The sequence below is a fragment of the Hyaena hyaena genome, unplaced genomic scaffold (assembly GCF_003009895.1).
Source record: "Hyaena hyaena isolate Hyena2069 unplaced genomic scaffold, ASM300989v1 scaffold_655, whole genome shotgun sequence".
NCBI lineage: Eukaryota > Metazoa > Chordata > Mammalia > Carnivora > Hyaenidae > Hyaena > Hyaena hyaena.
The window spans coordinates 908,565-932,281 of NW_024081289.1; the positions used below are offsets into that span (position 1 = coordinate 908,565).

The window sequence follows — 23,717 nt, forward strand, 5'->3', positions numbered from 1 at the left end:
AGGGCAGGAGCGCGCAGGCGGGGGCGGTGCCGAAGCTGGGGTGGGGATCCCACCGAGCCAGGCCCACTCCTACCCGGAGTCGCTGGCCCGGGCATCCCTTTGCGACGCAGCGAAGCCTCCACCTGCCGCGGGAGCGAGGGGCGGGGTCGAGGGCGGGGCCCGGGCGCGGGGCGGCGCCCCTGGGAGCGGAGGCGGGAGCCCCAGCTCACCCTTGGGCTGCGGCCGCTGCAGTTGTCCTAGCGGGTGCTGGGGAGGCGGAGCGGCGGGAGAGGGGGGCAAGGAGAGAGATTGAGAGACCCCTGAAAGATCTGCGAGACTCGAGACCAGAGACCTGCCGTGGGAGACCTGGAGCTTGGGGCGCAAGCGAGTTTTCTTGCGCTCGTGGGAAGCGCGCGCAAGGTTCGCCGCATGGCGGGGACTACGAGCCGTGGTCCTCGGGGCCCCCCCGGGATTTGTTACCTTCTTGGCTCCCTGCTGGCCGGACTGCTTTGCCCCGGGGCTGTCGCCTTCAATCTGGACGTGATGGGCGCCCTGCGCAAGGAGGGCGACCCGGGTAGCTTCTTCGGCTTCTCTGTGGCTCTGCACCGGCAGCTGCATCCCCGACCCCAGAGTTGGTGAGTCACCACACCCGCCCAGAATCCCCGTGCCCGAGCCACAGATTTCCCCCAACCCCCACGACGACTCAGGCTGCCCACAGATACCCCACACTTCCACCTTGCCTCCTCAGTCTGGGGTCTGGAGGCGTACCCTCAGGCTCCGAGACCCGGGGTCTTGCTTTGGGGATGAGTTGGAGAGAGGGGTTCTTGTCTTGGCAGGGAACCGTCTCCTTTTGTTTCCCCCCAACTTGCATCCTTGCTCCAGTCCCAGGACTGTGACTCCCCTTCTTCAGAGAGCTGCATTCCCCCAGGAAGAAGGACTTGTCTCTGCTTAGAGTAGGAGAGGGAAAGGACAGAGAGGCTGAAGACACCCAGGGAGGGATGGAGGGTAGACTCCAGACGTAAGTTCCAGTGAGAACATTGCCGTGGGATGGAATGAAGAGAGCAGGACACTGGGATCAGGGGAGACCTGCCACTTATTTCTGTGGCTCAACAAAAGAGAAGGTTGAGAGGACGTGGGAGGGAATGGCAACCTGTACAACCTGTACTGGGTGGTTTGATGATGGAGCAGAAAACAGAGCATCCAAAAGTTGTAGCCGCAGCATCGGCAGTGACAGAGATCCAGGAAGGATGCTGGCCAGGCTGGTGCTCCCCTTCCTCCTCCTCAGGAAATTTCCAGGTCTAGGAATCTCAGCAGTAGGGGAGAGCAGGGAGGAGTCAAGGGCAGAGGACAATTCTGGTTATTTCCTATTCAGTTCAGGACTCATGGGATTTGGACACATACGTGTGGGGCCTATGCCTGTCATGCTTCCTATCCTATTGGCTCCAGCTACATGTATGATTTTAAAAAGAGAGACAAAGGGAAGAAAGCTTCCCACCCCCTCCTGCCAGGGGGCCTTTCTTTCCTAGGCCAGCGCCTAAGCCACACTAAGTGTCCATTACTGGGATCAATGCCGTCCACTGGGATTGTCTTCTCCCTGATACTATTTGCTTGGGGGCACAGGGTAGGGACAGGAGCTCATTTCTCTTTCCCCTCTTGGGAAAGAGGGGCTAGCTCTAATCTTCTTCCATTATCCCTCTCATCAGGGAGCGTGGTCAGTGGTCCCCCACGCTTTGGGAGAGATAGAAAGCAACTGACTTCATCTCTTCTTCAGCCTTCTATCTGCGTCTTACCTCATCTTGTCTCTCTCCCTCCCTTCTTCCCCCATCCACCAGAGTTCCAGGACTGGAGGCCTTTTTAGGACATGCTGAACTCTCTGAGCTATTTCCAGGCAAATTCTAGGTTATTTTTAATAGCTTGGTCTCTTGTCATTTCCCCCTCCTCTCTGAAGGTGGCCCCTGACGCTGTCTCCCAGAGCCAAACTGGGGGCATTCCCAGAGGAGCCTGACTGCCTAACCTTGCTGTGGTTCCAGCAAGGGGTGCTCTGCTGCCGGTGGCATGTGAGAGACCAGGTCCCTTGCTCAGTCTCTAGCTTTTGAGTTGCAGTTGGCCATCACCAGCACCCACTGATTGAAAGGCCTCACCTGTTGTGATGCCTTTTCAGTCTTGCCCCTGGATGAGACTTTGAAGTCTAACCTTCTTTGCTTTGTGGTTTCAGCCTCATTTATATCTTTCAGCTATAAAATGGAGTTAAACAGTAGGACGACCAGATAGAGTCATTGTGGGGATTAAGAGTTCTTAGTATATATAAAACCCTTAGAATAGCGCGAGGCCCACAGGGAGTGCTATGAAAGTGTTAGTACTGTTATTCCTGTATCATGATCCACGGAGCCAGAGAATAGCTTTAGGGCCTTACTGCAAACCTGGATCCAAAGGCTTGGCCAGATCACCCTGGTTGAGTCAGCCTTTAGGCCGAGCGCCCTCCCCAGAGGGCCACCCAGTTTGAGAGAGTCAGAGAGGACAGGCCTTGGGTCGGAGCCCTGGAGTGTGTGCACGGTTGAGAGGTGTGGTGGTAGTGGGCTATACTCCTTTGCTTTCACATGGCCAGGCTCCCGGGGAATCCCTCCACCCCCAGCTGCCAAGGTGTTCTTGCTTTTGTTCGCAGTGGGTACAGTTGTGGCTGCTGTTCTGTCCAGAGACCTGGGGTGTCTGGGGACCGTGGGGTGAAGCCAGAAGAGTGTGTGGCTGGGACAGAGGTGAAGGGACTAGAGAGGCTGTGTGTGGGAACTCTTGTCCTAGGTTGGGTGGGCTGGTCTGTTCTCCACTGAGGGTGCGGCTGGCCGTATGTATGCACACGGGCTTCTTTCCTCCATATGGACCTCTTCCCCCCACCCTCCTCCCTACTTAGACCTCTAGGAGAGATGTGAACACTGAGCATACCAGCTGAGGCACTGGGTGTCTCTCTGAGTCTACACAATGTATGGGTTCAACAAAGGCATCCAGATGCCTCCTATGGGGCAGGCACAGAGATGAGTAAGGTAGCCCCGGTCCTCCAGTAGATGGCCATCTCTGAGTTTGGCGATGAGGCAGGGTGGGGATGGGTACTGTGGACTTGTCAGGAGGCTGGCCATGTTGTTTCCTTTTCTGCAATGGTACCCTTCTCTCCCCTCCCTCCAGTTCTTTCTCTGGAATGGTGTCAGTATTCTGGAGATGGCTCATCATTGGCTATGGTGGAAAAGGCATGGGCTTTGGAGTTAGGCAGATGTGGATATGAATTCCAGCATCCTACTTAATGTATGTGAGTGAGTTTCCTCATCTGAAAGACGAGAAAAGAACCCTCACATAGGATTGCTGTAACACTTAAAAGAGAGAACGCACGTAACTTGCCCAACCTGATGTTTGCAGCCTAGGTAGGGAGTGACAAATGTTCGTTCCCCATATCCCTGCCATCTAGCCTAGGGCCTGGCCCATAGTAGGTGCTGAAGAAATACTACTTCCTTGTCTCACCAGTGCCTGACCCAAGGCTTGGCAGATGCTAAGTTCTCAGTACATGGCTCTTGATGAACGCCGAATGCATGCTGTCTTTTTTGCCACTCCCTGCCCCCTCCGTGCTCTGGACACTGGCTCTGACGCAGGATGACAGCTGCTAAGAGACTAGAGCTGTGGGAAGGGAGTGTGGCTCTGTGCCCTCTCCTCCCCCCTCGGGACTGGCACAGTGCCCCATAGATGCCTGTCTGCAATATTGCCCGACACCACTTTGGGCCTCATCCCCAGCAAGGGAGATGGAGGAAGAGTGTAGGAGAGAGGACTTGAGGTTTCCCTGCTTCCACTTTTGCGTCTCTCCTTCTGTGAAGAGAGATCCCTGTAGTCAGCTGGGTGCCAGTCACCTCACCTTACCCTTCCTTCACTCCTGGCCTGGGGTTCAGCCCCAGGGGACCCAGGCAGCCTTCATTCCCAGCACAGGCCTCCCCTGGGGAAAAAGGCTTGGCTGTGATCATGGAAAATTGTCCTGCCAAGAAAGTTGTAGCTGGGAAAGTGTCTGAGGGGGAGGTAGGAGAGGACAGGGTGGGGGCAGGGAGGGTGGGAGGAATGGGGAAAACCCTGGATGTGGGGAGGAGAAGGAACAAGGGGGAAGGGGATTCAGGATAGGAGCAGAAAATGGGGGCAGGATGGGAGACAGATGAGGAACTTGTCCCTACCTCCATGCCAGCGGGAGTGACTGATGGAATCTGGGGCTGGCAGGGTTGCTGGGGGTGGGGAGGGGTCTTCGGTGGGTTCCAGATGAAGGATGGGGGGACAGGCCCATATCTAGCCTCTTGCTTGGCCCCTGAAGTGGGACCCGGGACCACCTCGTGGTGCCAGTCTGGGCCCCTGTTACGTTTGCTCTCAGCATTCTTGGCATTTCTGGGAGGGTTCCAACTGGACTGGGTTTGGGGAGGAGGGTAGAGCTTGGGGATGTGGCCAGGAAGTGAGTAGGGAAGGGCCTGGTCAGGAACAGGTGCTGGGAACAGGCGGTTCTTTCAAATGAGCAGAACTGGCAAGGCTGCTTTGTCTGGCGCATGCGCACATGCGTGTATCTACAGTGCACATGGCCCCTCATCCAGATAGTATGTGAGTGTGTAATGTGATGATTGCATCACCAAGTGAAATAATTTGCCCTCGCCAGACTCGGGGAAACTGACTTCTGGCCCCATTCCTTAGTTCTTCACACTCAACTTGGTTCTGAGGGGTCGGGCCTGGGCAGCCCTGGTGGGGCCCAGCACTCTGTCTCTAACGCCTGCTCCTGTCCCATCGTGCAGGCTGCTGGTGGGGGCTCCGCAGGCGCTGGCTCTGCCTGGGCAGCAGGCGAATCGCACCGGGGGCCTCTTCGCTTGTCCCCTGAGCCTGGAAGAGACTGACTGCTACAGAGTTGACATCGACCGTGGAGGTGTGGGCCCCGTAGGGGTAGGGAGGGGGTGCAGTGCATGCAGGGGAGGAGAGGACTTGGCCTCCTCTTCCCTCTCCTCATTCCCAGTGTTGTGCCTCCAGCTGATGTGCAGAAAGAGAGCAAGGAGAACCAGTGGTTGGGAGTCAGTGTTCGGAGCCAGGGGCCTGGGGGCAAGATTGTCGTGAGTACCACTCCTTGTGACTGTATGCAAGGGTGGGGTGTGTGAGTGTGTATATGGTGTGTGCAGGTGCACAGGTGTGTTTATAGAACACAGGTTGGCGTGTGGTATGATGGCCTGATTTCCAGGACCTCAGGGAGGTAGCAAAAAGGTATAAGACATAGCCCCTCTCCATATTTTTATTTTATTTTATTTTTATTTTTAGAGAGTGAGCGAGCGTGAGCAGGGGGAGGGACAGAGGGAGAGAGAGAGAATCTTAAGTAGGCCAACTCAGGGCTCAATCCCACGACCCTGGGATCATGATTTGAGCCAAAATCAAGAGTTGGACGCTCAACTGACTGAGCCACCCAGTCACCCCTGGTCCCTGTCCTTATGATTTAAAGCCATCTAACCATCCATCCATCTATCCATTTGTCACACTCCTACTGAGGCTTTTCAACATCGGGTGTTGTGCTAGCTACTGAGAGAGGAAAGGTAGTGACAAGGAAAAGCCTGGTCCATGGCACAGAGAGCCTACTGCCTAGTTATAGAGACGCTCATTCTCTCTTTTTCTGTGTGTGTTTCTCTCTGTATCATCACTGACATGCAGAAACACAAGTTATAATATGAGTCGCTGTGGGGCAGAATATGGTTAACGTTAAGTGAGCGGGAAGGTCCCCACCGTGTGAAAAATCCAAAGGAGAGTGGAGAGAAAAGACTCCTGCAGGTGGTGGAGATTTCAGGCAGCCTTTCAAGAATAAACAATGTGTCAGGAGTGGAGAGGGGAGGAAGTTTTTCACGGACAAAGTGGTGGCACTTAAAAAATTGCAGAAACAGGACCAGCTTGGCGTGTTGGGGACAGGGCCATACAGCAAGGTCAGGAGGCAGGATGCCGTGTGCTGGCTTAGTGGTACCTGTGGTGTCCGGGCAGAATGTGGAATAAGGCTTCTTCCCGCCGGGACAAGTGAGTGGGTGTGGGGGGATAGTTATATATCTATTGCCCAACACTGGGCTGGGTGGCGGTGCTCACGTGATGTGTGTGTCTGTGTGCGTGAGTATGTGCTCACGAAACCGTGCCCGCCAAACGTCTGCATGTGGGCCGCGTGGCTCTAGGGGGTCACTGGCCCGCACAGTGGGATGACCCAGCATCCCTTCCTCCCACAGACCTGTGCACACCGGTACGAGGCACGGCAGCGAGTAGACCAGATCCTGGAGACCAGGGATGTGATCGGTCGCTGTTTTGTGCTAAGCCAAGACCTGGCCGTCCGCGATGAGTTGGATGGTGGGGAGTGGAAGTTCTGTGAGGGGCGCCCCCAAGGGCATGAACAGTTTGGGTTCTGCCAGCAGGGCACAGCTGCCGCCTTCTCCCCTGACAGCCACTACCTCCTCTTTGGGGCCCCAGGAACCTATAACTGGAAGGGTGAGTCACTCCTTGGGGAGGGGAGAAGGGAACCGAAATGTCCTCTTACCTCAGAGATGGGATTGGGGGCAGCACATGGCTGAGCATGCCACACATTCACCACCACGTAGCCCTGGGCACTGGCACACCTTCCACTCCCATCATGCCTGCACACACACGAGTGGGGGTGTCACGTCTCCTTCGAATGGCCGAGTGTTCTTCACCACGCTGGCATGACCCCCACGTGCACAGCTGCGCCCGCTCGCTCCCCAACCTCATCATCCCCATTTCTGTTGTCCGCATGTTGCCGCTGGCCGAGGTGACACTCGGTGAGTGGGACAGCAAGCCTGTGGGGCCAGGAAGCTTGGGCTGGGGAAGGGGTGGAGACAGGGCTGCACGGGAGACCGGGGGCTTCCCTGTGTGCCTGACGGGCATCTGGCCTGAGAGGTGCTCCTGGCTCCCTGCCCCGGAGCACTAACGGGTCTGTCCTTGCAGGCACCGCCAGGGTGGAGCTCTGTGCGCAGGGCTCAGCGGACCTGGCGCACCTGGACGACGGGCCCTACGAGGCGGGGGGTGAGAAGGAGCAGGACCCCCGCCTCATCCCGGTCCCTGCCAACAGCTACTTTGGTAGGGACCCCACCCTGGCCCAGAGCTGCTCTAACCCTCTGCTCCTCTCTCTTGTTCTCCCTCTCCATGCTCCCATCCTTCTGTCTCTGTCTTTGTCTCTGGCTTTCACCTGTCTCTCTCTGTCTTTCAGTCTCTGATTCTTCTCTCTCTGGCCTCTTTGTCTCATATTCTTTCTCCACCTCTTCCTCTTGTATCTCCTTCTTGCCTTCACGTCTGGCTCTGTCTCCCCACTCTGTGGCCCCTCCTCTCGATGTCCCTTCCCCGGTGTCTCCCCCCCCCCCGCCCCCCCGCAGGGTTGCTCTTTGTGACCAACATTGATAGCTCAGACCCTGACCAGCTGGTGTATAAAACTTTGGACCCCGCTGACCGGCTCCCAGGACCAGCCGGAGACTTGGCCCTGAATAGCTACTTAGGTTTGTAAGCTCCCCTGGGCCCTGGGGGCTTGGCCTGGCCTCCCCTCCTCTCCTGCCCTGCCCTCACCAACATATACCTGGGGAAATCCATGTTGGGCCCACATTTCAGAGAAGAGCTGGGCCCAGTGACCAGGCCTGAGAAGATGCCCCCCGGGGGATGGCCTAGGGGGCTGTGAACAGGGGTCTCCATGGAGGAAGAACCAGGTGGGCTGAGACTGTACTGGGGAAGAAGGAGGGTGGAGCTTTAGTGGGACTTTCTCTGAAGGATGGGCTGCGGGCACATGCCAGAGAAAGGCCTAGCCTTGTTGATAAGTCCCTCTCCTTGTCTCATCTGCATCCCTCTGCAGAGGGGGAGGAAACGAGGCCTGGGAGATGTTTGGGTGAACCAAGTTCTTTCCCACTTCCCCTTGGCGCCCAGCTGCCTTTCTTCTCCCTGCCGGCATATTGGGAGTGGGGGCCAAGAAGGTGCATTGGATGGAACTGGGGCCTTCTGGGTGTGCAGAGGGAAGACGTTCCTTCTTGCATGGTGCCCTGCCCAGCTCCTGCCCAGCTGGCTCGCCTTCCTAGTCATTGCCTTTCTCTTTCCTCCCCAGTCCCCAAGGCTGACCTCATTGCACTTCTTGTGCCAAACTCCAGCCTGTGGGTGTGGGAGGGCTTCCAAGGTTCTGGAGGGGCAGGCAGAGCAGTCCGGTGGCTGTGGTGCTGATAACTTGGAGGGCACCTCTACCTTTTGGCTCCAGACTTGTGAGGAGGGGGCAAAGTGGGGGGAGCTTGGACACACCCTGGTCCAAGTCTTTCGGGGGTGCTCACTGGTAAGCCGCCCCACCCAGGTTTCTCCATCGACTCGGGGAAGGGTCTGGTGCGTGCAGAGGAGCTGAGCTTTGTGGCAGGGGCCCCCCGTGCCAACCATAAGGGTGCTGTGGTCATTCTGCGCAAAGACAGCGCCAGTCGCCTGGTGCCCGAAGTTATGCTGTCTGGGGAGCGCCTGACCTCCGGCTTTGGCTACTCGCTGGCTGTGGCCGATCTGAACAATGATGGGTAAGAGTGGGCACAGGGGAGTGCAGCCGGGGGGCGGGGGTGGTGGGGAGGCTGGGTCTAGGAGGCCTTAGGGGCCTCTGGCATCTGTCTGACTCCCCTGGCTGGGGAGGGAGCCACACTGACTGTTTCCCTCTCTCCATAGCTGGTCAGACCTGGTAGTGGGTGCCCCCTACTTCTTTGAGCGCCAAGAAGAGCTGGGGGGTGCCGTGTATGTGTACATGAACCAGGGGGGTCACTGGGCTGGGGTCTCCCCTCTCCGGCTCTGTGGCTCTCCTGACTCCATGTTCGGGATCAGCCTGGCTGTCTTAGGGGACCTCAACCAAGATGGCTTTGCAGGTGTGATTGGGAACTGGAAAGCCTCGGGGGAAGGAGGGGGCAGGAGCAGGGATGGGGAAGTGCCTCAGAGGTCAAGGGAGAGGCCTTCTGAGGGCTCTGGGAGAGAAGCAACCTGGGCTTACATCTGAGCTTTACCATTTTACCAGCTTCGTGATATTGGGCAAGTAACCTTTTTGATAGTCATATCTGCAGAGAGTAGCTAAGTGGCTTAAAGATGATGTGTGTAAGGTGCCTGGGACTTAGTAGCCTCTCAATAAAATAGAAAATATATTATATGGAACTGAGTGACTGAGGGAAAGTTGGGGCCTGGACCCCACCTTCCTGCCCTGCCCCAGTTTGATTCCCTTTCTCCCACACCCACAGATATCGCTGTGGGGGCCCCCTTTGATGGGGATGGGAAAGTCTTTATCTACCATGGGAGCAGCCTGGGGGTTGTCATCAAACCTTCCCAGGTGAGGGGGGTCGTTGGGATGACGTGTGGGGGTCATGGGTATGGGGGAACTAAGGGGGCACAACAGCAGAGGGCAGGGGGCGGGCTGGGGGAGCTGATGGTCTTGTCCTGTAGGTGCTGGAGGGTGAGGCCGTGGGCATAAAGAGCTTCGGCTACTCGCTGTCGGGTGGCCTGGATGTGGATGGGAATCATTACCCAGACCTACTGGTTGGCTCCCTAGCTGACACTGCTGTGCTCTTCAGGTGAGCAGCCCCCCTTCTCTGCCTTTGCCCCTCCTTCCTTGGGGCCAGTTCCTCTCTTTCCCTGCCTCCTCATCTCATGTTTCTTGTGCTTTTGACTCCCCATTCCTCAGGGCCAGACCCGTCCTTCATGTATCCCATGAGGTCTTCATTGCTCCCCGAGCCATTGACCTAGAACAGCCTAACTGTGCTGCTGGCCACTCAGTCTGGTGAGGTGGGATCCAAGGGGAGGCAGGGAGACTTCAGTGTCCCTTTCCCCCCTTTCTTCCTCTGCCCAGTGTGGGGCTGGGGGCTGCGGCTGGGAGAGGAGTGAGGCCTTGGCCCATCGGTCGTGCCTGGCTCAGGAGCTACCTTTGCCCCCACAGTGTGGACCTGCGGGTCTGTTTCAGCTACATTGCAACCCCCAGCAGCTACAGCCCTATTGTGGGTGAGTGAGGTTCCCCTCCCATTTCCCACCCCTTTGGGTTTCTGGGTGGGTCACTCTGAGGTGGAGAGAAAGGCATCGCAGAGATAGGGTCGGAATAGAGCAGTTCCCCAGCTCACTGGCTCCCCTCCTCTCCCCACACGCAATAGCCCTGGACTATGTGTTAGATGGGGACACAGACCGAAGGCTCCGGGGCCAGGTCCCCCGTGTGACCTTCCTGAGCCGTGGCCCTGATGACCCCAAGCACCAGGCCTCAGGCACCGTGTGGCTGAAGCACCAGCATGACCGAGTCTGTGGAGACACCATGTTCCAGCTACAGGTGGACACCGACCCCTTGGCCTCCGAGAGTCATTGTCATTGCATGATCTTTTTTTGTTGACTCCTTTTAGCTTCTTCCCAAACATGCTTACACCTCATTTTTCCATCTCAACTTTTGGGAAGCCTCCCTTAGAGGCTGACCTCCTCCTTGCCTGTTGCCTACTTGTGTCTTCTGCCTTCTATGTCCAGAGTATATGTTCTGTCCTCTCTGGAGATGGAGATGGCAGAGTATTCCTTGTCACACATGGTCCTCAAAGCCCTAGATGCTGGGCTCCTCCCTCTTCCATCCCAGTCGCTTTCCCTCCCCTTTGCCCTGGTCTCCACCTTTCTCCTTCATTTCCCCAGTCTTCTCACCAGGTTTCAGAATCTCTCTTAGATTTGGTTGGGGCCTGAGGATTGTATCCTTGTCCATCTTTCCCCTTCACAGGAGAATGTCAAAGACAAGCTTCGGGCCATTGTGGTGACCCTCTCCTATAGTCTCCAGACCCCACGGCTCCGGCGACAGGCTCCTGGCCAGGGACTGCCCCCAGTGGCTCCCATCCTCAATGCCCACCAGCCCAGCACCCAGCGGGCAGAGGTGAGCCATGGGTTTGCTTTAGCTCAGGAGAAGGGGCTTAGAGAAGCCGTGATCATTGTCCCTCCCAGTGACATGCATTCGTAGCTTACAACGCTCTTTTATGTGCTACCCCAGCAGTTCCTCATATCTCAAGGTGCTGTGACAAGTAGACCCTTGGATGGAAAATGGTCCAAGTGATCATGTGTTCCTAGTCAGAGGGGACACTGCTCCTCCTTCCCATGCATTCATTCAGGGGCCTGGGCTGATAGGGATCTGCCATCTTCAGATGTGGCCTCCAAGCTCCTTAGGTGGCTTTCATCCCTGTCACCTGGAAGGGGGAACATGAAGCTCCCTGTATGGCTTTCCTGGCTAGTTCGGAAGTGATGCTCTTCGCTTCCCTTCATGTTCTAAGTCTGAAACTCAGTTACATAGAAGGGAGGCTAGGGAAATGTGGCCTTGCTGTGGACTTACCCACTGGCCTCTACCTCGGCCTCATCACATGCTTGTTTTACTGAAAAGGACATAGCACAGGGTGGTTTAGTGACCAGCTCAGTATCACACAGCTAGTAAGCAGCAGACCTGAGGTCTGAACCCAGGTTGCTTAATCATGTGATACTTTACCGCACTGTATGTCTTAGTGACACATTTGTGCCCTGCCTCACACCTATGAGTGAGTCTCTCCTCATATCTCTCCTTAGATCCACTTCCTGAAGCAAGGCTGTGGTGAAGACAAGATCTGTCAGAGCAATCTGCAGCTGGTCCATGCTCGCTTCTGTGCTCGGGTTGGCGACACGGAGTTCCAGCCTCTGCCCATGTGAGAAGGAGCGAGGGATCAGGCAGGGCAGGAAGGCGAGAATTCAAGGGAGAGAAGGAAGCTTCCTCAGGAGGGCCAGGCTGAGGCTGGGGAGGACCTGTGATAATTCAGACGATGAGGGTCAGTGATGGGCCATAGGAGCTGTCCTGGCAAAGAATAGCAAACCTTCACAATATATGATAATATATGTATATGAATGTATGTGATAGTACACATTTTACATACAGCTCAGTGTTTAGTCTTTGCAACCCAGTGAGGTAGGAATTATTATTAGTCCCTTTATAGATAGAGAACGAGGCCTAGAGAGGTTAAGTCACTCGCCCCAGCTGGGTATGTAAGGGAGCTCAGACCAGAAGGGAGGTCTCCTGACTCCTAGTCTGATTCTCTGGAGTGTGGGAAGACCTGAGGTTTGGGCTGGTGTGGAGGGCAGTGTGAGGGAGCTGGTGGAAGGAGAGACTCGGGGTCGAGGCAGACAGCAGGCACTGCACGAGGAGGAGGCAGGAGTGGGAGAGGCAGAGGGAGGTGTTCAGATTTAAAGTGAATGTGATCTGACCTCCAGGGATACAGATGGGACAACAGCCCTGTTTGCCCTGAGTGGGCAGCCAGTCATTGGCCTGGAGCTGACGGTCACCAACCTGCCCTCGGATCCAGCCCACCCCCAGGCTGATGGGGATGATGCTCATGAAGCCCAGCTTCTGGTCACCCTCCCCGCCTCTCTGCACTACTCAGGAGTCCGAGCCCTGGACCCTGCGGTGAGGACCTGCATCAGGGTAGGGTGGGGTCTCGAGGGCTCCAATAAACCAAACTGACCTCTCCTTCTCTCCCCCGTGCAGGAGAAGCCGCTCTGCCTGTCCAATGAGAATGCCTCCCATGTCGAGTGTGAGCTGGGGAACCCCATGAAGAGAGGTGCCCAGGTGGGCATGTCAGCCTTTATCTCTGTTGGAGAGCCTGTCTAAGCCCAGACCCCTTCTCCCGCCCCTGGCCTTCCCTGACCCTATTCTCTCTCCACTCTTGGCCTAGGTCACCTTCTACCTCATCCTTAGCACCTCAGGGATCACTATTGAGACCACAGAGCTGGAAGTAGAGCTTCTGTTGGCCACGTAAGCCTGGTGGGGCCAGGGTGTGGTGAGGGTGGGGGCAGCTTGGTTGTCCACCTGGATGGGGCTCTGCTGTCTTCATCTGAGCCCTTGGGGTGGTACCTGTGCCCTCTGCCCATGCCTGCTCCTGCCCATATACCAGGATCAGTGAGCAGGAGCTTCATCCAGTCTCTGTCCGAGCACGTGTCTTCATTGAGCTACCGCTGTCCATCACGGGGTAAGCTCCGTCCAGATGGGCACATCCGCTGGAGGGGTGGGCATTGCTACTCCCAAGCCCTGGCCTGGGCTCTGCCCACTGATCCTCCAAGCAACCAGGCCCCAGGCTTCCTCAGACCCCATTTTGACCCTTCTGTACCAGGGTGGCCATTCCCCAGCAGCTCTTCTTCTCTGGTGTGGTACGGGGCGAGAGCGCCATGCAGTCTGAGCGAGATATAGGCAGCAAGGTCAAGTATGAGGTCACGGTGAGTGTCCTGGGAAAGCCTGTCCTTTTTTGGCACCTAGAGAGGCTGACACATGTCTCACGGGCTGTGGTTCTTCTACCCTATGGCAACATGATGGTCCAGCAAGTTCAGGGCCTCCCCTTGCTCCTGGACCTTGGTTGTGGGCAGGTGTTTGTGCTGGGGCCTCTGTTGATCATTTCCTCGTCATTTTTGGACATCTCACCTGCTGGTCTGGGTAGGCCGTTAGGGTTCAGGGGAGCTTTTCTGCCAGGGTCCTTAGCTGGGGGATGGGGACAGTGGGGGAGGGCTGGTGTCTCTCCTTAGAACTCTGCCCTTGCTCAGCTGGGGCCTCTCCACCCTTGCAGTGACATGTCCAGGTCTTCCTGGTTTTGGGGCGAAAATTTGGCAGCAAATGGTGCCTGGTGGGGTCTAGGATCCTGAATCTTTGTTGAAGCTCTGCTTTTTAAGGCCTTCCCCTAGCCCTTGTCTCCTCTATCTCTGCAGATTTGGCCTGCTCAGAAACCAAGCTCCTACCCTTCACACTCATTTGTGCCCACAGGTCTCCAACCAAGGCCAATCGCTTAACACCCTGGGCTCTGCCTTCCTCAACATCATGTGGCCCCATGAGATTGCCAACGGGAAGTGGCTGCTGTACCCCATGCGGGTGGAGCTGGAGGGCGGGCGAGGGCCTGGGCAGAAGGGGCTCTGTTCCCCGAGGCCCAACATCCTCCAACTGGTGAGGCTTAGGCAGGGTGGTCAGGGCCACTGAAACTGGGTGGTGGGGGGTTAGACTTTGGGGAGGATGTCGTGGGGCTGGGAGGCTGGGGGAGGCAGGAGGAAGGCAGTGGGGGAGGAGAGGCCATCTCGGGACTGCCGCTGGGAGGGATGCTCACTGCCCTCACTCCCTGCATCCAGGACGTGGACAGCAGGGATAGGAGGCGACGGGAGCTGGAGCAGCCAGAGCCGCAGGAGCGTCCGGAGCAGCCAGAGCCCAGCACATCCTGGTGGCCGGTGTCCTCTGCCGAGAAGAAGAGAAACATCACCCTGGTGAGGGCAGGGCAAGCATGGTCCGGTCGGAATGAAGGGCTGGGGTGTTGGAGCTGTGATAGGGGACGTTGGGGGACGTGGAGCTTTAGGGGGGTGGGTGTCCGGGAGGCTGGCCTGTTGAAAGGTGTGATGGCCAGACACTTGGACAGAGTTGACAAGACAGTTTATGTCACAACTGTGAAGCAGCTGCTGATATTACAGGTCCCCTTGTGGCCGCCAAGTACTCACTCCAGAGCAGGGCACTTGACCTACAGCCAGTTAGCCGCACAATCAATTCCTTGTTTTACATCGTTTTGCTCTTTAAGTGGATGTATTGAGCCGATGAGCACATGCGCTGTGCTCGAGCCTTGTAGGATGGTGCTGGCAGCGAGAGTGTGGAGACTGTGCAGTGTGCAGTGCGGAGACTGAGAGTGTGGAGAGTGTGCAGACTGAGGGGTGGTGGTGGTATATGGCCTGGTTGCAAGGAGGTGAATCCCAGCTATGGAAGGGTGGGCAGTAGAAGGAGTCAAAGAGACCATGTGCAAGGGAATGTTAAACAGTTGGGTCAGCTCTGGTGTCATCTGCTTGGGAGGGAGCTCCACTGTTATACCCCGTCTCTTGTGGGGGCCCTCAGCCTCCCCTCTCCCCCAGAGCATGCCAGGAGCATGGCAGGAGGCAAGATGAAGGCACATGGGGGTAGTACAAATCTGCATAATAGCAGGCTCCCTGTTACATGTGCTTTCCTGCCTTTTCCATGTGACCGATTTCCCAGAAAGGCCTCCCTTTCTAATAAGAACTTTGAAATTTATTCTTTTGCCTAAAATTGCTTTTAATATTTTTTAATGTTTTGTTTATTTCTGAGAGAGAGAGAGAGAGAGAGAGATAGCATGAGCAGGGGAGGGTCAGAGAGAGAGGGAGATGCAGAAATCTGAAGCAGGCTCCAGGCTCTGAGCTAGCTGTCAGCACAGAGCCCGATGCGGGGCTTGAACCCACGGACTGTGAGATCATGACCTGAGCTGAAGTCAGACAACTCAACCAACTGAGCCACCTAGGCACCCCTAAAATTGCTTTTAGAGAGGGGCGCCTGGGTGGCTCAGTTGATTAAATGTCATTGGTTTTGGCTCAGGTCATGATCTTACGATTCACGGGTTCGAGCCCCACATCAGGCCTCCTTGGGATTCTTTCTTACTCTTTCTTTTTCTCTGCCCTTCTCTCTCTCTGTCTCTGTCTCTCTCAATCTCTCTCTTCCCTCTTTCAAAATAAAGAAATAAACTACAAAAAAAAACCCCTTAAAATTGCTTTTAGACAAATTGACCAAGGATTCTTGAATTGCTCAAAAGTGGCAAAGTAAAAGACCATTCAAAGAATTCGAATGCCCTCAAAGCCATTATCCTGTATATGAAGTGTGGTGAATGTAACACAGATTTTAGGCAACTGGATCATCAAGTGGGATTGGACCAAATTAGGTCAGACCTGAAAGGAGCAGGGCTTAAGTCCCCTATTCCCCCAGTAGCTCATTCTTTGGGTTTGGGCTTCGCGTAGGCGTGTGGCTTTGCCCACCACGGACCTGGGTTCAAATATCTGTTCCACTACTTACCAGCTTTGCTAGCTGTGTGACTTGAGGCAGGTCACCTGGCCTTTTTTTTTTTTAAGATTTTATTTTTAAGTAATCTCCACGCTCAATGTGAGGCTCGAACTCACAACCCTGGGATCAAGAATTGCATGCTCCACTGACTGAGCCAGCCAGGAGCCCTGCACCTGGCCTCTTTGAACTTTAATTTCCTAGTTTGGAAAATGGGGATGATAATAATATGCACCTTGCAGGACAGTTGTGAAGCTTTAATAAGTACCTTGCAGGCAAGAGGTGCTCAGTAAAGGGAGCCCCATTGTTATATAACATAAACATTCATTGGGGAAGCCACTCTCTATTGTCAAGTAAGAGACCCGCCCCCCCCCCTGCTCTCTACGTATTTCAAGGCCAGATAGGCCAGATTTGGGGTGGGCTGCTCTTTTGGACCATGGGGTTAGTTTGGGAAGACTTCCTGGAGGAGGTGAGTTTGACGTCAGGTAAGGAAAATGGGAGAGTGAGGAACAAGGGGGTCCAAGGTGTGGGAGCTCATGGAGGGATGGAGTGAAGGCTCTGGGCAGACTCTATGTCTGTGTGACCACATATGTGAGGGTGTTGGGCCCTTCATAGGCTCAGAGCCCTGCCTGTCCTTGTCCCTAGGACTGTGTCCGGGGCACTGCCAACTGTGTGGTGTTCAGCTGCCCTCTGTATAGCTTTGACCGAGCTGCCGTGCTGCACGTCTGGGGCCGCCTCTGGAACAGTACCTTCTTGGAGGTAAGAGCCCTGTGGGGGTGCTGGGCTGGCGTCTTCTTCCCCAGCAGCCCCTCTGGGACTCACAACTACTTCTGCCTTCTCCCGAAATGCAGCATGCTCTTAACCCAAGACAGACAGAAATATCCTCTGTGTTGGGGATCATTCCATTTACAAAATCAGGAGCTGGGGGAGGGTGGGAAAGAGGGGGCATGGGGCAGTTAGGAGGAGGCTGTCCTTCCCTGCAGGAGTACTCAGCTGTGAAGTCCCTGGAAGTGATTGTCCGAGCAAACATCACTGTGAAGTCCTCTATCAAGAACTTGCTGCTCAGAGATGCCTCCACAGTGGTGAGCCGCAGGCCTGGGGAGGTTGGGGTAAGGAAGCTCTTCTTTCCCTTGTGCCAGCCCTTATTCCCTTAATCCCTCATTCCCCAGATCCCAGTGATGGTTTACCTGGACCCTGTGGCTGTGGTGGCAGAAGGAGTCCCCTGGTGGGTCATCCTCCTGGCCGTACTGGCCGGGCTGCTGGTGCTGGCACTGCTGGTGCTGCTCATGTGGAAGGTGAGGCTCGGGGAGGTGGGGCCGGGGGGCTTCCCTGCTGGGCAGGTGGCCTTTCATGCTGTGGTTCTCCTTCCCACCCACGCTCTCATTTATTCAGCCAGTCTGCGCTCAACACTTGTCTGTCTCAGGGACTGTCAGGCTCTGGATGTTTCAGAGAGAAATCAGATGCAGATCTTGTCCTCAAGGATTTGATAGTCAGTCTAGTGGAAGAGATGAGCCTTGTAGTTGAGGACAAGGCAGAAGGCACTAAGGCAAGGCAGTGCAGTGGGGAGTTCAGAGGTGAGAGGTATTGAGAGCAGGTGGCTTAGAAGAAGGTGGGGTGGAGGATGAGGTGGGTGGGACCATGGGAGGCAAAGTCATGGAGGCAGGGAAGTGTGGCCGGATCTCACTGGAGCCTGGCGGGTAGGGCCGGGAAGGAAACTGTGACACAGAAGGCACAACGGGTGGACACTTACCAGGACTGAGTTCAGAGCCTCCATGTACCAGGCTCTACCTGGAACTGGCTTCATGCATAGTATAGACAGAGTCACATTTGTGTCTGGGGTTCCACGTAAAAGCACTCCCATGCACGTGTTAGTACACGGAATCACATCCACCACGAGTGGTCAGACCCTGAACCACATGCCACAACTGGGCTATGGGGAACCATGCATGTCCTTGGGGCCCCATGGAGGACTGGCTGCAGTCTTCCCTGGACCAGTTGCAGACCAAGCACATTGTTGGGCAAATGTGAGTTGTTAATGGACCAGGCCTCTGGATTAGCATCCAAACTGTTGGGAGCTTGGCTGGTCATAGGGGAGATCGATACTTTCATGAAATTGGCTCCCAGAATCCCTGTTCCCTGCTTTCAGGGAAGAGGGACAGAGCAGAGATAAGGGCCTCCGTCCTTCCTGAGTCTTCCCATCCACTACTCTTTTGCTCCCCTCCTCCCTTGACATCCCAGTGTGGCTTCTTCCATCGGAGCAGCCAGAGCTCATCTTTTCCCACCAACTATCACCGGGCCCGTCTGGCTGTGCAGCCCTCAGCCGTGGAAGCTGGGGGCCCAGGGACTGTGGGGTAATTGTGTGTGTGCATGTGTGTGTGTGTGTGTGTGCGTGCGTGTGCGTGGGTGTGTATGTGTGTAACTGTGAGTAGAGCCCCCAGCATTCAGGGGACCAGGAATGTGCAGGGTGAAGAACTAAGCTTGCATGAAGGTGGTGTGAATTCTAGGAATGGGAACGGGAGGTTATCCTAAGGGTGAAATTATAAGGGTGAGTATACATAGCCCGAGGCATGCACAGAGGGGTGGGTGGGCTCACAGAGTATGAGCATGTGGGAGTGCAGGAAGGTGCATGCATGGCTTTTCTGTAGGCACGGGTGTGCAGAGACAAATGTGCAAGGACATGTGGTGCAGCTGGAGCATGTAGGCATCTCAGGCAGTCCTGAGTGTGAGTGTGCAAGGGGGCCCATTCCCACTCTGGTGCATAAGGGCCAGCATGTTCTTGTTGTAGGAAAGGGCTAGGCCACCATAGTCATGGATGAGGGGCCCCTGCCCTGAGGAAGATGGTGTTTGAGTACACAGGCTGTGTGCATCTGAGGCTCCAGAGGAGTCATTCTGAGCAAGCAGGGGTCTAGGAAGCCATGTTTTGCCTCAGATCGCATTTATGTCCTGGGGTGTGCTATTGGGTCTCTTAAGAAGCTTGGGTTGGGGGGCGCCCGGGTGGCTTAGTCGGTTGGGCGTCCGACTTTCGCTCAGGTCATGATCTCGCGGTTCGTGGGTTCGAGCCCCGCGTCGGGCTCTGTGCTGACTGCCAGCTCAGAGCCTGGAGCCTGTTTCAGAGTCTGTCACTCCCTCTCTCTCTGACCCTCCCCTGCTCATGCTGTCTCTCTCTCTCCTAGAAATAAATAAATAAAACATTTGAAAAAAAAAAAAAAAGAAGCTTGGGTTGGGTCAGTGGTCCTGATGTTCCATCTGCAACTCCTTCTTCCAGGAGCCAAGGGAGATGACCTTGGTCTTGCACCCTTAGCCCCTCCTGGTCTTTCTCTTGCTGTGAGTGACGACCTGGGGACCCCACACTGATGGTCTCACCTGCAGGGGTCGCGCACTGCACTGGGTGCTGTCCAACACAGCCCCTTTCAGCTGCAGTTGGTACTTTCTGTCCCAGTGATGGTGGAGACAAGGCGCTGTGCTGTGCTGGGCATCTGCTCCAGGGACCTCAGCCCCGCACGCTCCTCACATTGGGCCTGCTGTCCTTACAGATGGGATTCTTCAAGCGGGCACGGTACCCTGAAGCCACCGTGCCCCAGTACCACGCAGTGAAGATCCCCCGGGAAGACCGACAGCAGTTCAAAGAGGAGAAGACGGGCACCATCCTGAGGAACAACTGGGGCAGCCCCCGGCGGGAGGGCCCCGATGCACACCCCATCCTGGCTGCTGATGGGCACCCTGAGCCAGGCTTGGAGGGGCATCCCGTGTCAGGCACCGCCTAGTTTCCTCCGTCCCAGCCCGGCCTGTGGGTCCCCTCCACCCTTTTCCCAGACATGGCTCCTTGGGATGAAGAGGGTAGAGTGGGTTGCTGGAGTCCCATCAGGATGTGACAGGATCTGTTTCCTCAGGGGCATAGATGTCTCCCCCCTACAAGGAACACCTCCCAAAACTTCCCCTTAGAACACACTTCCCCTTAGAACACTGTGAGGTGAGGGCAGATCAGGAATGGGGTTGTGGGGTAGGGGGAGAAGGGCAGTGAGGTCCTGACGCAAAAGTGGGAGAAGGGACCCTAATCTCTCCCTCTCCCATTCACCCAGTTTAATAGGACCCCAAGGACCTGTCCCCTTGAAAGTGCCTTAAGCCCAGAGGGTTGGGGAGGAGGTTGTGTTGCTGACTCAGGGGTTCTTCTCTCCCTAGTTTCCCCTCCCCTCTGACCTTAGTTTGCTGCATCAATCTAGTGGATTTTATCTATTTATTAAACAATATTTGAGGACAAAACCTCTGAATTCTTTGCTGAGTCCTGCTCCCCCTTGTCCAGGGTCTCCAGGAGAAGACCGCTTCTCTCCGCACCCCCCACCCCAGCCCCAGACCCCAGCTCTGCACAAAACTGGTAGTGGGAGGGAGGGTTGGGAGGCCGGTGGGGGTGCATGTATCATGTCTTTTGTGACCAGTTCCTGGAGGCACGGGCATGTGTTCTTAGATGAAGAGGAGGGGGCGCTTTACTATGGGAACAAGGGAAAAGGACAGGGAACTGCCCCAGGAGTGGGTGGGCAAAAATTGCGAGACCCAGTCTAAGAAAGGACATATCACTTTCTTCTCTGTGGTCTGGGTGGGAATGGAGCTCTTCCACTTTGTTTGTTCATCGTTTTGAAAGTAGGCTCCACACCCAATGTGGAGCTTGAACTCATGACCCTGAGATTAAAAGTCATGTGCTCTATTGACCCAGTCAGTCTGGCGCCCCAGAGCTTTTTCACTTTGGAAGGAAGAATTGAAGTTAGACCCCTGGCAGAGGTGGAGGGAAGGAGGAAGACGGTGTGTGTGAGGGGGAGAGGAATGGCTTCTTTGCCTAGATTTCTCTCAGGGGAAGACAGACTTAGCCAGTAGGTGGGATTGCTCTGGCTGGAGGCAGGGCTTGGGGAAGGGTTATTTTATAGCCTTTCCCATGATGTGGGGCCCGACTGGTAACCACTTGAAAGGAGGGGGTTGTTGTTCCATTTGGAGTTCAGAGAACTGGGCACTCTCCAGATCCTTCCAGGTCTCTCTGGTGAGGCAGCAGCCATCCCCAATGTGTTTCCAGGTGGGCTCTAAAACTTGCTGCCACAGGAAGGCCCAGCTTTCACGGGGCTCAGCCACATGCTCCCAGAAAAAGAACACTCCTCCCTGGGAGAGAAGAGAGAGAGTCAGTGTCACTTATTTGCTCCATTCCGCACCCTTCCTCTCACCTCACCCCCACCTCGCTGACCAAGCCTGGTCAAGCCTCTTGGTGAAGCAGGGGTTGCTGGTCTGCAAGTGTATGAAGGGAATTGTTCTGCTCCCGACTTTTTCTGTGGACTCTGGCTCCCACCCTCCCACTCAAAAGTGCATGTAAAGATCCTCCCAGTGGGGATGACTGGTGAGAGATCTTGAAAAGATGGCCACAGGGACAGCCTAGCCAAGGGCAGATAGATGGTGAGATGGAGAGACAAGAGCAGAGATCTCAATGTGTACAGAGATGCTCGCTTCTGAAACTCAGACGTTACACTCAACCTCATCCTTTGGCCAACATCCCAGGGAAACCCTGCACCTGACTCCTGACTAATGCTGGTGTTCCTTTGGCTCTTGTCTCCTTCTTGAACCCTCTCTAGGTGATCTCATGTACTCCTATGCTTTGAATTTACCAGCTATAAGCTGGTGGTGACATCCAAATCTCTATCTTCAGGCTACACCTTTTTCTGACTTCCAGATCTGGACTTCTAACTGCCTCTGTGGCTTTTCTGCCTGGCTGTCTCAGCCAGACCTAACAAGTCCCAAATAATTTCCTCCCATTTCAGCAAATGACACTTCCTTCTTCCCTCCCTCTCTCCCTCCCTCCACCAGTCACTGGAAACCTGGAAACCATCCCAAACTCCTTTCCACACCCAGTTCAAAATCTTATAGACTCTATTTCCCCAAATGTCTCTACCTAGAACACTCTTTTATTTTCTTCACTCCTCCACATCCCACTTAATTCCTCAGATCTCGATGTAAACCTCACTTCCTTAGGTGTCCTTCTCTCTTCCCACCTTCCCCCCCCCCGCCCCCCACCTCCCAAACAACCACCGCTTAAGGTGACTCTCCCCTGTGCTTCCACAGCACCCAATTCTGCCCTATCGAGGCCCTCGTCATATTTGCTCTTCACCAGCAGATGGGGGGTGGGGGGGGATGGGTGTCTCATGTGCTGGTACAGCAGGTTCTCCGTCCTGGAGTGGCCAGTCTGCGCTTGCCTGCCCCACGCCATTCCCTCCCCCTCCTGCTTACCGGCCGCAGCACTCTCTGGACCTCCTGCAGGACCTTCTTAGGACTCTGCACGGAGCACAGCACCAGGGTGCAGACCACCACGTCCATGGAGCTGTCAGCCAGTTGTTTCATGTCCTCTCCGGAAGCCACCACAAACTGTTCATATTGGAGATGCCTGTTCTCAGCCATGCTCTTCGTCAGCAACTTCTCCATGTTGGGGTTTGGGTCCAGGCAGGTGACCCGGCAGCCAGCTGGGTAGAACTGGAAGTTGGCACCAGTGCCGCAGCCCAGCTCCAGCAAGGCCACCTCCCCGGAGCCTCCTATAAGCTTCTTCATCTGGCCGAAGAGCTCCCGCTTCTTACTCTCCATCTTCCGGTTGCTCTTGGCAGTCAGCACAGCCATTAGGAAGGGGAAGTAGCTTTTGCACAGGGGCTGCCAGCAGCCCAGCAGGGCCATCAGGTGGAGGGGCAGGGTCAGGAGCAGCACCAGCAGCTGCAGGAGTCGAACCAGGGCATCCATGACAGACCAGCTCTGAGTGGTGTTTCCGCTGGGGCGCTGGCCTTTTCTCTCTTTCCAGCCACTGCAGACAGGAGTCTCTCCTCCCCCTGTGACAGGACTTTGCTCCCTGTGTCCTTCTTGTCAAGTTTTTTTCTTTGCCAGGACGGGGAGGGTGTATGTAATCCCTCCGAGGGCTCAGGTCTTACAGCCCCACACGCTCTTCAACAAGTTTTATGTGGGGTGGAAGAACAGGTGGTGCTGGTGTCCTGTGGTCTGGGGTGCTCTGTCAGTGGAAGGTGGGAAGTGCTGATCATATCAGAGAGGAGTGGGAAGGGCAGAGAGGGATGTGTCTCAGGTCATGGCTCCATGGGGGCCAAGTGCTGGGACAGAGCTGACTCATGGGCATGTGCTGGCCTCATTCTGTCCCCAAGATCTGTCCAGGTTATGCAAGCTGGAAGCTCTGGTTGGGTTCTCCTGGCACACCCCCAGGGCTCTGTAAACTGTAACATGCCTTTGCCCCAGATAGAAGCCAAACACGGGGTATTCAGGGTAAGGCTGGATTGGTCAGAAGAAGCAGGGAGGCTGCAGGTCAGAAAGAAAGTGTTTTCTCAACTGACTGGTGTTTATTATCACATCCGAGACTGCAATGCCCTGGCAATAGAAGAAGAGAAGGGAGAACAAGGCAGAGTGGAGAAGAAGAGTCAGGAAGCCTAGGTCCCAGAATTAGTTCTGCCATTAGAACTTGCTGTTTCTTTGGGCAAGTCTTTTTACTTGCTGGGCTCCAATTTCTCATCTGTAAAATGGGGAGATAGAGAGGGATTGGGTGGGCCTTACACAGTTTCTGAGGTCTCCTCCTGTTTCCACATTTGTGTGATCTAAGGAGAGTGGGGGAAGATGGGAGGCAGGTGGTGCTAGCTGTCCTCACAGCCTAGGACAGTACTCCTGAGGCTTCGGTACCAGGCGGCCACTAAGGCAGGGGAGCCTCAGAGCCCAGATTTTGGGGTCACAGTCATCTTAGCAGAAAGTCCCCAAATTATTAGTGGTGGCTTCTCTTTTGGGCCAAGCCTCCCTCAAAATCTTGGGGGAAGGCTCCCCACAGGCAGTCCTAATGGCTGCACACCAATTGCACAGAGGCCAAAGGAAATTTTGTATAGCTCAGAAT

At 55.5% G+C, this 23,717-nt stretch overlaps 2 protein-coding genes across 2 annotated transcripts; one reads left to right on the top strand and one right to left on the bottom strand.

The window, feature by feature from the left end:
• Positions 1 to 393: 393 nt before the first annotated feature.
• Positions 394 to 20,046, top strand: ITGA7 (integrin subunit alpha 7). The gene is made up of 25 exons (XM_039216895.1): positions 394 to 614; positions 4,776 to 4,903; positions 5,005 to 5,084; positions 6,225 to 6,480; positions 7,380 to 7,499; positions 8,330 to 8,537; positions 8,680 to 8,873; positions 9,237 to 9,325; positions 9,439 to 9,566; positions 9,677 to 9,772; positions 9,929 to 9,990; positions 10,137 to 10,306; positions 10,733 to 10,882; positions 11,560 to 11,675; positions 12,235 to 12,427; positions 12,509 to 12,589; positions 12,696 to 12,775; positions 12,915 to 12,989; positions 13,131 to 13,233; positions 13,772 to 13,948; positions 14,128 to 14,259; positions 16,466 to 16,579; positions 16,804 to 16,902; positions 16,990 to 17,115; positions 19,354 to 20,046. The coding sequence occupies exons 1-25, from the start codon at positions 409 to 411 to the stop codon at positions 19,582 to 19,584; spliced, it is 3,414 nt and encodes a 1,137-aa protein (XP_039072826.1). The 5' UTR covers positions 394 to 408; the 3' UTR covers positions 19,585 to 20,046.
• METTL7B (methyltransferase like 7B) lies at positions 20,041 to 22,628 on the bottom strand. The gene is made up of 2 exons (XM_039216896.1): positions 22,079 to 22,628; positions 20,041 to 20,962 (listed from the first exon to the last, which is right to left on the bottom strand). Exons 1-2 carry the CDS (start codon positions 22,574 to 22,576, stop codon positions 20,726 to 20,728), a joined length of 735 nt encoding a protein of 244 aa, XP_039072827.1. The 5' UTR covers positions 22,577 to 22,628; the 3' UTR covers positions 20,041 to 20,725.
• Between the last annotated feature and the right edge of the window lie 1,089 nt (positions 22,629 to 23,717).

Excerpts from the sequence above, each read along its gene's own strand:
- METTL7B (XM_039216896.1), bottom strand. The coding sequence starts at position 22,576 with ATGGATGCCCTGGTTCGACTCCTGCAGCTGCTGGTGCTGCTCCTGACC. Across the intron at positions 20,963-22,078 it reads TCCAGAGAGTGCTGCGGCCG|GGAGGAGTGTTCTTTTTCTG; the intron begins GTAAGCAGGAGG and ends CTTCTCTCCCAG.
- ITGA7 (XM_039216895.1), top strand. The coding sequence starts at position 409 with ATGGCGGGGACTACGAGCCGTGGTCCTCGGGGCCCCCCCGGGATTTGT. Across the intron at positions 615-4,775 it reads CATCCCCGACCCCAGAGTTG|GCTGCTGGTGGGGGCTCCGC; the intron begins GTGAGTCACCAC and ends CCCATCGTGCAG. Across the intron at positions 9,326-9,438 it reads TTGTCATCAAACCTTCCCAG|GTGCTGGAGGGTGAGGCCGT; the intron begins GTGAGGGGGGTC and ends CTTGTCCTGTAG.